Source organism: Mustela nivalis (assembly GCF_964662115.1).
Source record: "Mustela nivalis genome assembly, chromosome: 1".
NCBI lineage: Eukaryota > Metazoa > Chordata > Mammalia > Carnivora > Mustelidae > Mustela > Mustela nivalis.
Genome location: NC_139020.1, coordinates 67,220,073 through 67,232,650, shown reverse-complemented (window position 1 = coordinate 67,232,650; position 12,578 = coordinate 67,220,073). Strand labels below are relative to the sequence as shown.

Genomic DNA, 12,578 nt, shown 5'->3' with positions numbered 1-12,578 from the left:
GCCCGGCTAGAACCTTGAGAATTGTCATTCTGAACTCTAGATCTGACATATTACCAATATCTGTATTGATTAGGTCCCTAGCCTTCAGTACTGCCTCCTGTTCTTTTTTTTGTGGTAAATTTTTCCGCCTTGTCATTCTGTCCAGATAAGAGTATATGAAGGAGCAAGTAAAATACTAAAAGGGTGGCAACAACCCCAGGAAAATATGCTTAAGCCAAATCAGAAGAGATCCCAAATCGTGAGGGGGGAGAAAGGTGCTAAAAAGAGGCTCAGAAAGAAAGAAAGAAAGAAAGAAAGAAAGAAAGAAAAGAAGAAGAAGAAGAAGAAGAAAAATGAATAAAGAAAAGTATAAAAAAGAAAAAAATATATACATATATTAGATAAACTAGTTAAAAAAACGTTAAAAAAGAAAAGGCTAAAAGTTAATAAAAATTTTAGCAGAAGAAGAGAAAAAAAAATAAAAATAAAAAAATAATGAAAAAGATGGGACGCCTGGGTGGCTCAGTTGGTTAAGCAGCTGCCTTCGGCTCAGGTCATGATCTCAGCGTCCTGGGATCGAGTCCCACATCGGGCTCCTTGCTCAGCAGGGAGCCTGCTTCTCCCTCTGCCTGCCATTCTGTTTGCCTGTGCTCGCTCTCTCCCCCTCTATCTCTCTGATAAATAAATAAAATCTTAAAAAAAAAAATGAAAAAGAAAAAAAATTAAATTAACTGCAAGACTAAAGAATCATAGGGAGAAAGCCCTGAATTCCGTGCTTTGCATTCTACTCCTCTGGAATTCTGCTACTCTCCTTGGTATTGAAACTGCACTCCTTGATAGTTGAACTTGGTCTTGGATGGATTTCTTGTTGATTTTCTGGGGGAGGGGCCTGTTGTAGTGATTCTCAAGTGTCTTTGCTCCAGGCGGTATTGCACCGCCCTTACCAGTGGCTGGGCTGAATAATCCGCTCGGGTTTGCTTTCAGGAGCTTTTGTTCCCTGAGCGCTTTCAGTAGAGTTCCAGAGGATGGGAATACAAATGGCGGCCTCCTGGTCTCTGGCCCGGAGGAGCTGAGAGCCCGGGGCCCCACTCCTCAGTGCGCCCTCAGCGAACAGCGCCCAGTAACTCCCGTCTGCCTGACCTCCCGCCGTGCTCCAAGCTCACCAAGCCTGTGACCGGTTCAAGGTAAACCTGAGCTGTGAGCTCACTGTTGGCTCTGTCTCTGTAGCCGGCTTCCCCGTTCTAAAACCTGTAAGCTCTGCGACACTCAGACACCCCTGATCCTTCTGTGACCCTGCAGGACCTGAGGCCATGCTGACCCCGCGTGGGCTTCACCCCGGTTTAGCCTCTGGAGCAATGTCCCTCAGCGGAACAGACTTTTAAAGTCCTGATTTTGTGCTCCGTTGTTCGCCGCTTGCTGGGAGCTGGCCCCTCCCCCTGGGGTCTATCTTCCCGTTGCTTTGGATTCACTTCTCTGCCAGTCCTACCTTTCAGAAAGTGGTTGTTTTTCTCTTTCTAGAATTGCTGTTCTTCTTCTCTTCAATCTGCCGATGGATTTGTAGGTGTTTGCACTCTTTAGATAAGCTATCTAGCTGATCTCCTGCTAGCTGAAGTAGTCTCAGCCTGTTACTTCTCCGCCATCTTGACTCCTCCCCCCCACTAGCACATGTCTTACATGTTGATGAGAACAATCTAAAAGAGAAAGTGAAGCTGATGAAACAGAAGAAGGAATAGCTGAAGAAGGAAAGTCCTTAGGTAGGAGAAAAGAACTCAGAATTCACTCTCAGAAAGAAAGGGGGCATCTCTTCTACTATAACATAAGGACAAAAAGATGGATGCCAATACTGGTTTGCAGATTTAGAATCAGGAAAATGTGACCAATTTATAGTCTAAAGTGATGGAGGATCTCATAGGTGTTACTAGAGAAGCACAGTAAAACTCCAGGAAGTTTTAGGTACCCACAAAAGGTCTGTGATCATGCGTTCAAAGTAAAATCAGTCTGTGTGACATTCTATATCAATAATAGGTTATAGACTGAATGCAAAGGAAGAGACTGAGTTCCTTCATACTAGGATTGTTCCAGATAAAGAAGACAGATAAAGAAAAGAACAAGGAAGTTAGAGAACCTGTAAGAAAAAAATGATTACAGTGATAGATCATGGAAAACAACCTGGAGGGAAGTGAAAAAGATCGATAGACAGAAGTCTTACTGAAAGATTGAATGTGGTAAAGATCGACAGACAGAAGTCTTACTGAAATTTAAGAAATGCTGCAGTGGGAGCTTCTAGGTCTTGAAGATAGTAGTAACTGCTAGGATATGAACTTTCCCACACGTTACCTCCCAACCGTAAGTTTAGCAAATGACACAGAGAAAACAACACATAAAACTACACCTGCAGGGGCACCTGGGTGGCTTAGTGGGTTAAGCCTCTGCCTTTGGTTCAGGTCATGATCTCAGGGTCCTGGGATCGTCAGGCTCTCTGCTCAGTGAGGAGCCTGCTTCCCTCTGTCTCTCTGCCTGCCTCTCTGCCTACCTGTGATCTCTGTGAAATAAAAAAATAAAATCTTAAAAAAAAAAAAAAAACTACACCTGCAGCATTACTGAATAAGAGAGAATACCATGGACTCCAAAATACTTCTAAAAATTGAGAAATCAACAATAAATTCCACAAAATTGCTACTGAAGTTCTGCTACTACAGGCCAGTAAGTATGGATCATGTGGGTTTAAGTGAAAAAGAAAAGAAGGAAGGAAAGAATACAGACCACCATATGCCCATAAAAAGACCTATTTGTGAACATTTATAGCAGCTTTCTTTATAACAGCCTCAAACTGGAAATAATTCACATATCCATCAACTGGTGAATAGGTAAACAAATGGAGTAATACTTGTGAAGAAAAAAACTGGTTTCCAGGTCCAAGTTGAGATGGAGTAGATGCATGCCTTTCTAGTCCTCCCCCATTAGGCATAGCTAAAAATCTTGGGCATTAAATATATAACAAGCATAAGAAAACTCTGAGGAGTGAAGAGAAGCAAACCAGTTAAGAGATCTCGGGACCCAAGGGAAGATATGGGAGTGAATTCCCTGGGTTTTTTTTTTTTTTTTGTACTTTATGTATCTTAGACTGCTTGCTAGAAGCCACCAACCTGGAACACCACCATTGGGCATAGACAAAAAGTGTCCTAAGAAAAAGCCAGCTAGCTCTCTCTAGCCAAAGGACTAGGAACTGGGCAGCTTACTAAGAGAGAAACAATTTAAAAAAAATAAAAAACCTCTTACTCTAATCAAACGCTATTAAAAACACTGTGGCTCCACCCAAACCCCCATCAACAAAGACCAAATGCTGAGGAGAGAGCCTAGACTTCTATCTTTAACAAGCTCTAATGGGCCCTTTCCCCCAATGGTGTCAGCAGAGACCATTTTCATCTCCACCTGGTAGCAATGATGCACTCCTCTCCCTTCATGCTGGGGTGATGTCAGAGAAGACTTAGTAGGAAGGCAAGACCTTCACCACCTACAGGGTTTACTACTAAATCCTCTCAACCATCATGTCAGTGGAGGCCACAATGGAGCAGTAATGAGGCCCTCCTCCCCATGCCAGGCAGAGTGGCCACATGAAAGGACTAAGGGGAGCCTAAACTACCACTCCCATTCAGCAGTAATAAGGAACTCTTCTCACTTCTCCTCCAGGGGTATCAGCAGAGGCTGAGTCAGGAACTTGGATTTTTTTTTTTTTAAAGATTTTATTTATTTATTTGACAGACTGAAATCACAAGTAGGCAGGGAGAGAGAGAGTGGGCGAGGCAGGATCCCTGCTGAGCAGAGAACCCGATGCCGGGCTCGATCCCAGGACCCTGAGATCATGACCAGAGCTGAAGGCAGAGGCTTGAATCCACTGAGCCACCCAGGTGCCCCAGGAACCTGGACTTCTATTTGCACCTAACAGTAATGAATAGGCAACTCCTCTCCATTTATTAGGAGAGTGTCAAGGAGTCTGGCTAAAACAGAATACTTAAATAAGATCCAGAGTCTCATAACATAATACGCAAAATGTCCAGAGTAAAACTGAAAACCACTTATCATACCAAAATACCAATCTTCAGCTTTAAATGGAAAAAACCAAAAACCAAAAAACAAACAAAATCAGCAGATGAAAACATTGAGACAACATGGATGTTGGAATTATCTGGCAAATATTTAAAAGCAGCCATCATAAAAATGATTCAATGAGCATTTACAAAAACATCTGAAATAAATGGAAATAAAAGTATCAGGAAAAAAAATAGAAAGTCCTCAGATATAAAATATATGAAGAAGAACTAAATGGAAATTCTGACATTTAAAAGCAAAATAACAAACTTGATAGATGGGCTCAACAGTAGAATGGAGGGGACAGAGGAAATATCAGTGAGCCTAAAAGACAGAACAACAGAAATTACCCAACATGAACAGAGAAAACAGACTGGAGAAAAAAAAAAAAAAGAAAGAAAAGAAAAAAAAGAACAGAGCCTCAGGACCTGTGGGATTATAATAGAAGATCTAACATTAATGCCATTTAAATCTCAAGAGGAGAGGAGAAAGATGACAGAGCTGATAGAATATTAGAAGAAATAATAGCCAAAAATACCCCAAATTGGCAAAAGACAAACAGATTCAAGAAGCTGATCAAACATCAAACAGGATAAACCCAAAGAAATCTATGCCAAAATACCTTACAGTCCAACTGAAACACATAAAAGACCAAAGACAAAAACAAACTCTTGAAAGCAGCCAGGGAGAAAAAGCATATTACCTGCATAGGACAATAACTACAGTGAATTAAAAAACCATAAAGACCAAAAGGAAGTGACATATTTTTCATGTGCTAAAAAAAAAAGGAGCTGTTAATAAAGAATTCTGTATCCACTGAAAATATCCTTCAGGAATAAAGAAATCAAGATATTCTAAAATGTCTTGGAAAAGGAAAATTTGAAAAAGGAAAATTAAAAGAGTATGTATGTCACTTATGGACCTACCCTAAAAGAACTACTGGTAAAAGGAGATTCTCTAAACATAAAGACAGTGATCAAAGAAGGAATCCAAAAATAACAGTAAGCAAAAAATGAATATGGAAAGAGCAAAAATATGGGTAAATACAATGAACTTAGTTTTCTCTTCTTTTCGAATTTTTTAAAACTATATTAGATTGCTGAAGCAAAAATTTTAACACTGATGTGGATCTCAACGTACAAAGGGAAAATATATAAGACAATTACATTACAAAAGGTAGAGGGTAAAGGGATTTAAAAGAAGGTAAGGTTTCTATACTTTATTCTAAAAAATGGCAATACCAGTAGACTTTAATAGTTACACATGTACAATGCAATACCTAAAACACCAAGAAATCACACCTAGAAAAACTATTCAAAGAGATATACTACAGATAGAAAAACAGTACACAAAAATCTAAATGGAATTCTAAAAATATATTCAGGGAACCCAGAGGAAAAAGAAAACAGGAAAAAAGTAGAGAACAGGGGCGCCTGCGTGGCTCAATGGGTTAAAGCCTCTGCCTTCTGCTCAGGTCATGATCCCAGGTCTTGGGATCGAGCCCCACATTGGGCTCTCTGCTCAGCCGGGAGTCTGCATCCCCTCCCCTCTCTGCCTACTTATAATCTCTGTCTGTCAAATAAACAAATAAAAACTTTAAAAAAAAAAAAAAGTAGAGAACAGAAAACAGACCAAAAAATGCCAGATTTAAGCTTAACACATCCATAATTACATTAAAAGTAAATGCTATAAATTCACTAAATAAAAGAGATTGGCAGAATGGATTTTAGAAAGTGACACCCAACTATATTCTATCTGTAAGAAATTACACATGACTGGATGGATCTGATTGAAAAAAGCCTATCTCAAAAGGTCATATATGGTAAGACTCCATTTACATAATGTTCTTGAAATGACAAAATTATAGATCTGGAAATAGATCAGAGGTTGCCAAAGGTTACAGATGGTAGTGAGGGAAGGAGTGGGTGTGACTATAATAGTATGGTAGCATAAGGGAGATCTTTATGGTGACAGAACAGTTCTGTATCTTGACTGAGGCAGTTATCACAAATCTACAAATACGATAAAAGACACACAATATGTTGGACACTGCACAATGTCAATTTCCTGGTTTTTAAATTTTATTATAGTTATATAAGATATAACTTATATAAGTTATATAAGGTATACTGAGTGAAAAGTACACAGGACCCTTCCCTACTTTGCAATTCCTATGATTATCTCAGAAGAAAAGTTTAAAAAAATCAAACTGTCAGAGGTCAAATCCAGATTCTACTACTTCTGTATGAATTTGGGTTTCATGCATTGTTTTGTCATATAACAGTGTCTATACCAAGTTATGACAAGAAGTAATGCCTTAAAAAAGGTTAACTATGGATATGTGCAGCAATGCAGATGAATCTCAAAAGCATTATCGTAAGTGAAAGAAGCCATCTGCAAAAGCCTACATATTACATGAATCTGTTCATATGACATTTTGGAAAAGGCAAAACTATAGGGCTAAAATCAGGTCATGGTTTCCTGGTGCTGAGTGTAGGGAGAGAGGACTATACATATCTCTGACTAATGTCTCTAGTAGAGTTTTGACTTCTGAAGTTATGCTAATATTCTACATATTAAAAAAATAAAAGTAAATAACAAGGATGGGAGGGACAAACCAATTTTTAAAAAGCTGGTAGGGGAGCAGAAGACATAGTGATGCAGATCGTGGATTGAGAAGGCTCTTGTTTGGTTTCTGCCCCCTCCTTCCCTGGCAGCGTGGCCTGGGGCTACTCCCCTCTCGAACCTTTCCAAGACCCTGTCTGAGGTTTAAACCCCATTAAACTGACTGTAAACAGACCAAACAAACCAACTATTTCAAATGTTATCATATAACCAAAGTGAGCAAGGAGGGAGTGGTGGAAGGGACTAATTCAAACACTTTGACTACATGCTCTCAGTCTGGGGGAAAAATACTACAAACAAATCTTGAGCTGTTTTTAGTAAGTAAATCCAAACTGAGAAACATTAAAAAAAAAACCACAAAACTGGCCGTATTCTTCAAAAATCTCAATAACATGAAACACAAAGAAAAGCTAAAAATTATTACAGGTTAAGGAGATTAAAGAGACACATAAACTAAATGTAATACATCTTAGACTGGATCCTTTCTTGCAGAGAAAAAAACTATCTTAAAGGATATTACTGGGACAGTTGACAAAAGTAAATATAATAACTGTAGATTAAAGTATTAGAATATAAAAATATAAAGTATTAGAATATAAAAGTACATTATACTTTTAGTGTAATGATGTTAAGGTTCCTGAATTTGATAACTGTACTAGAGTTATTTAAAAGAATATCCTTATTCTTAGGAAGTACACTAATACATTAATAAGGATCATGTTGCATATATGCAACCTTTTTAAATAGAGTTCTAAAAAAAGTAATATTAGATATATAATACATATAAATAAGTAAAGAGAGGGGAAGAAAGAAGGAGAGAAGGAGAGAAAGAGGGAAAATGCCTCAAAGGAGCTGGGGTGTTCACAATAAGGATAAGAAATCAGAGACTGGAACAGCAATAGGAGAGGAACTTACCCCACCCTAAGGTAAGTGGGCACGGTAGGAAACAGCCTCTAACTGAGAAGGCAGTAGAGGAAATAGTAACTCAGGGGATACTCAGATCATCAGTTAAGACAAAGAAAAAGCATTCAGAAGTAGTCAGGGACATCCAGTAGTTTGCTGATAACACAAGAAAAGTCTGGATGGACAAGAAAAGCAGAGGATTTGGCTTGGAAATTTGTACTTCCAGAGAAGTTAGAAGATTAAAGTCTGAGACACAAAAAACGACTTGAGGGCAAAAGAGGTATTTTAAAGTAGGTAAGAATCAGTACTGGTACATCCCAAGGTAGCCATTTAGTTTAAGTCTCAGGGTTCCTAATGCTCAGCTCTGTGATTAAAATTTCAGTATCTTGAGAGGCCCACCACCAGGAAGGCTTTCCAACTCCATTCTGCCAGAGCACAAGCTATGCTTTCCCAGGATCCTGTAACAGCCTACTGCCTATCTCTATCATTTAACCCACATTCAATACATAAAGTTGAACGAATTAATGACCTATTACAGCCTGAGTGGCTATGAGAAGACAAACTGGAAATCAACTTAATAAAGGAATGACACAGCAGAATTTCATTTCTCAAAAAAAGTTTCTGAAGTATATAAAATAAGGTGTTGTCTTAAGATTCAAAGCATACATGATGCAGAATTACTTCCAACTGATTTTGGTAAAAGAAATATGCTTACTGTACAACAAGCTGCTGGCACACAGTTCCATTCTCTGTTATCAGCTCATTCAGTTTTAATTCAAGGTGAACTTTACCCTAAAATGAGAAAAAAAAAAAAAAAGATCTATTTTACTGACCAAATACTAAAGGTAAGTACTTTTTCCAATGGTACCAATAATATCTAGTTGTTCACTAATTATATTTTAGTGATCCCTAGCACATGGCTTTGCCCACATAAAGTACTTGTTAAATGGCTAATAACCAACAATGTAGATCTAGAAGTCAAATGCTCATATCAGACATGGTACTCCAATCAAAGAATTTAAAGCCCAGTTCAAAGAATATTTATGAATCTCAATTACCATGGCTTAAAAAAAAAAAAATACAGTACTTATGTTTTAAGAAGATTTAGCAGATTATAAAATGTAGAATGTTTTTTCCAGAAAAGATACACCATCAATAAGAACAGAGGCAATATCATTAAAGGTCAAGAGAAATACAATTCTAAAACAATAAAACTGGGTTAAAGCTAGTAAGATTTAATTTGTCAACAGTTTTCTGAAAATTAAAGATTCATGGAATATCTATAATATTTTAGCAGGCACTGTAGGACTGGCCAGGAATCAACAGATATATAAGACACAATCACTCCTTACAAGAAGCTCACAGTCTAGTTCAGGAGACAATAAATAAAGATAACAATATACAACCAAAAGCATTACTGAAAAAATGGGATACTGAAAATAAGTAAGTGCTTTCTTCAATAACTATTAATAAATGGATTTTTAAAAAATTCAATAGTATAAATTTAAAGTAAACTATAAACTCATGAAACAAAGGTTTAGAAACAATATAATAGAGAGCTTGAGGTTTCCACCCAGCCACTGGCAATGAGCAATTCTAAACTGGTTATGAGCAATTCTAAAGTGGTTAAGATCAGTCCTGGATTACCTCCACCCAGCTGACAAGACAAATTGCCACGGCGGAGATTTCAGGGCTGTGATGTCTAGGGGCTGATGACGTTAAGTAATTTCATCAGAGGTAAGAAAGTTCATTATCAAGCTACTGTTCCTCTTTGGAACAACCCCTTTTAGACATTCTTTCACAGGCATCTAACTTGAATCAGCCTCACTATTTTATGGGTGTTTATTCCATGAGAGTGAATCTGAGGTCTGCTAACTACAAAGCTCAAGGTTAGACGGATACTAAGTGATGAACAATAAACACTGACTGATGGACCTCAATGCAAAAGTCTGCATGAGAAAGCTAAACTCGAAAGAAACAAAGGCAACAGTAGGAGCAAAACTGGCAGTTAGGTGGAACTGGAACTAAATCAAGCAAATTTTCCACTAAAAATCCAGGCACAGGGCGCCTGGGTGGCTCAGTGGGTTAAGCCGCTGCCTTTGGCTCAGGTCATGATCTCAAGGTCCTGGGATGGAGTCCGGCATCAGGCTCTCTGCTCAGCAGGGAACCTGCTTCCCTCTCTCTCTGCCTGCCTCTCTGTCTACCTGTGATCTCTCTCTGTCAAATAAATAAATAAAAATCTTAAAAAAAAAAACTCCAGGCACAAATATTTATAAAATCATATAAAATTTATGAAATAGGTCTTTCATTAATCCTGTTTTAAAACTCACTACCCCTAGGGCACCAGAGTGGCTCAGTGGGTTAAACCTCTGCCTTCGGCTCAGGTAATGGTGTCAGGGTCAATATCGGGCTCTCTGCTAAGCAGGGAGGCCTGCTTCCCCCTCTCCTTCTGCCTGCCTCTCTGGCTACTTGTGATTTCTCTCTGTCAAATAAATAACTAAAATCTTAAAAAAAAAAAAAAAAAAAAAAGACCCCTGCTATTTAAGAGTGACCCAGAAGAAGTCCATGATATGTAGTAATTTTTCATATTTCTCAACTAGATTTTTGAATCATCTCTGCTGTCACTTGCCTAGTGAATGAGCCTAGCCAACTGCATCAACATTTGAATCTCAAAGCAGTTTTACTATTTTAACATGTATGCATCTTTTTTTTAAAGATTTTATTTATTTATTTGACAGACAGAGATCACAAGTAGGCAGAGAGACAGGCAGAGAGAGAGAGAGAGAGAGAGGGAAGCAGGCTTCCTGCAGAGCAGGGAGCCCGATTCGGGGCTCGATCCCAGGACCCTGAGATCATGACCCGAGCCAAAGGCAGCAGCCCAAACCACTGAGCCACACAGGCGCCCCAACATGTATGCATTTTATGGTAGAAACTGTATGGTTGAAATTGGTATGGTATAGTATTGGTATGGTAGAAATTTTAATGCTAACAGGGCATTCCCAACTGTGTCTCAGGAAATGTCTAGAATCTATTCTATTTGTAAAACAACAGAAACTGTTAAAACAGAGTAGAAGTATAATAATTTCATGCACAACTAAAAATCATAGCACTGTATCAAGCAAAGTCTAGAAATTAAAAGAAAAAAAAAGTATCTACTTAATGGGATTCTACCAGGAATCAATATCACTGAGTCACAGCTTACCTACAATGTTCATTATTCCTACTGGCTGTTAAAAAGACCTTTCCTTTGGTATTAGTCAACAATAACGTAACTGTATATTTAACTGGGTCAAGAAAAGAGTGCAGACAGGATACAAGACATTTATTATTAGGGTAGGACACTAAAATGAAAAAGCACTACGAACTAAATCAAGGAAATTATAATTTCTAAACTGTAAAACACTACCTCACCGTATACTTTAAACATGGGAATATATACGTGATACTTAGTAAAAGTAGTAAGATACAAATCAGGTTGTATAATATAATGTTAATCTGTAAAAATAAAATGTACTATATATATTACTATATAAATTTACTATAAGGTCATCTACTAAAATATTGCTAGAAGTTAACTTTGGTTGGTAGGATTTCAGAATTTTTTGCTCACCCAGATTTTTAAAATTTCTACTACCAATGTGTCCTGGTATTTAGCAAAAAACAAAAACAAAAACAAAACAAAACTTTAAAAAATTATTTAAAGCTACTTCTTAGTGTTAGAAGCCCAAATCTATCAACATTTTAGGAAAAAATATTTAGAATTCCTTAATACATTCACACAAAAGTTTAGTTTCATTTATATATGTTACCATTTTATAGATCTGGATTGTAGCAAAACAAGTTTGGTGGTTTTCATTTTTCTGGGGGTTGTTTTTGTTTTTTGGACAGGGTAGTTTTGAGTTCAGCAAAACATTTCCTAGTCTCCTCTGAAGCCAGGTGACAGTGACCAGGGACAGTCATATCATACAATTCTGGCCAATGAGATATAAGTAGATGTTGCTGGTGGGGCATCTGAAGAAGCTTGTTGCATGAGACTCCCTAACTTCAGCAGTGGCTTGAAAGGCTGAAGAACTTAAATAAAACAGTCTACAGTCTAATGACGCTGGGATATAAAAACTGGAGTCCAGGGTCCACCAAGGTAGAGTGCCACTGGCAAAAAGGCAGGCTTTCTGCTGCAATCTCTGAAAGACTATGCCTAAGGAGTAAGTGTGAACAACACTGACCAGCCTTTACAAAAACTAAAACTTGGCCTAAAATCAGCTGAATCTCTAACTAGATTGAGGTGATCACCTGTAGATCGTAAGTAAATCTCTGAAGGAAAAAAAGACCTTGTCATCCACAGCTTCAAATTATCTCTAAAATATTTCATATTTTTAAATGTCTAGCATTCCATCAAAAATTATGAAGCATGCCATACAAGACCATACACCAAAAAACAAAATGAAAACAAAAACCAACAAAAAGCAGGAGATGCAGATGCTGGAGTTAACTGACAAGAGGCAGTTAAAATAGATGCTTACATTTTTTTAAGGTAGACAACAAAATGAAAAACCCAGCAAAAAATCTGAAGAAGTTTATCGAATGAAAAGTTTAGAACTGGGCAACAAAATAACCAAAATGAAGATGTATTTAACAATGAATGAGCCATAGCCAAAATAAGAATTGGTGAAATGGGAGATTAGTCAGTGGCAAATATCCACAAAGAAGCACAGATAGGGAGAGAGCATAAGAGACACAAGAAACATAGGAAAATGGTCTATTATTCATGTAATGGGAGTCTCAGAAGAGAAGACAGAAAAAATAGTGAAGGAAAAAAAAATAAAGAAATAATTGCCTGGAATTTTCCAAAACCAAAGAAAGACATCAAGGTAGAGATTTAAGAGCCCCTAGGAACACCCACAGGAAAAAACATTAAGAAAACCATAAGTAGGCAGAGCACAGTAAAACTAGTAAAAGCAAAAGATCAAAAGAAAAATCTTAAA

The 12,578-nt window shown here is 37.7% G+C and overlaps 1 protein-coding gene across 5 annotated transcripts in view; it reads right to left on the bottom strand.

The window, feature by feature from the left end:
• The window catches only part of RASA2 (RAS p21 protein activator 2), a 143,780-nt gene that overhangs the window by 82,381 nt on the left and 48,821 nt on the right, over positions 1–12,578 (bottom strand). For all 5 annotated transcript variants that reach the window (XM_082712385.1, XM_082712382.1, XM_082712383.1 and 2 more), the window contains exon 5: positions 8,312–8,388. In XM_082712385.1, coding sequence (XP_082568511.1) covers positions 8,312–8,388 — 77 coding nt within the window. The remainder of the gene's footprint in view (positions 1–8,311; positions 8,389–12,578) is intronic.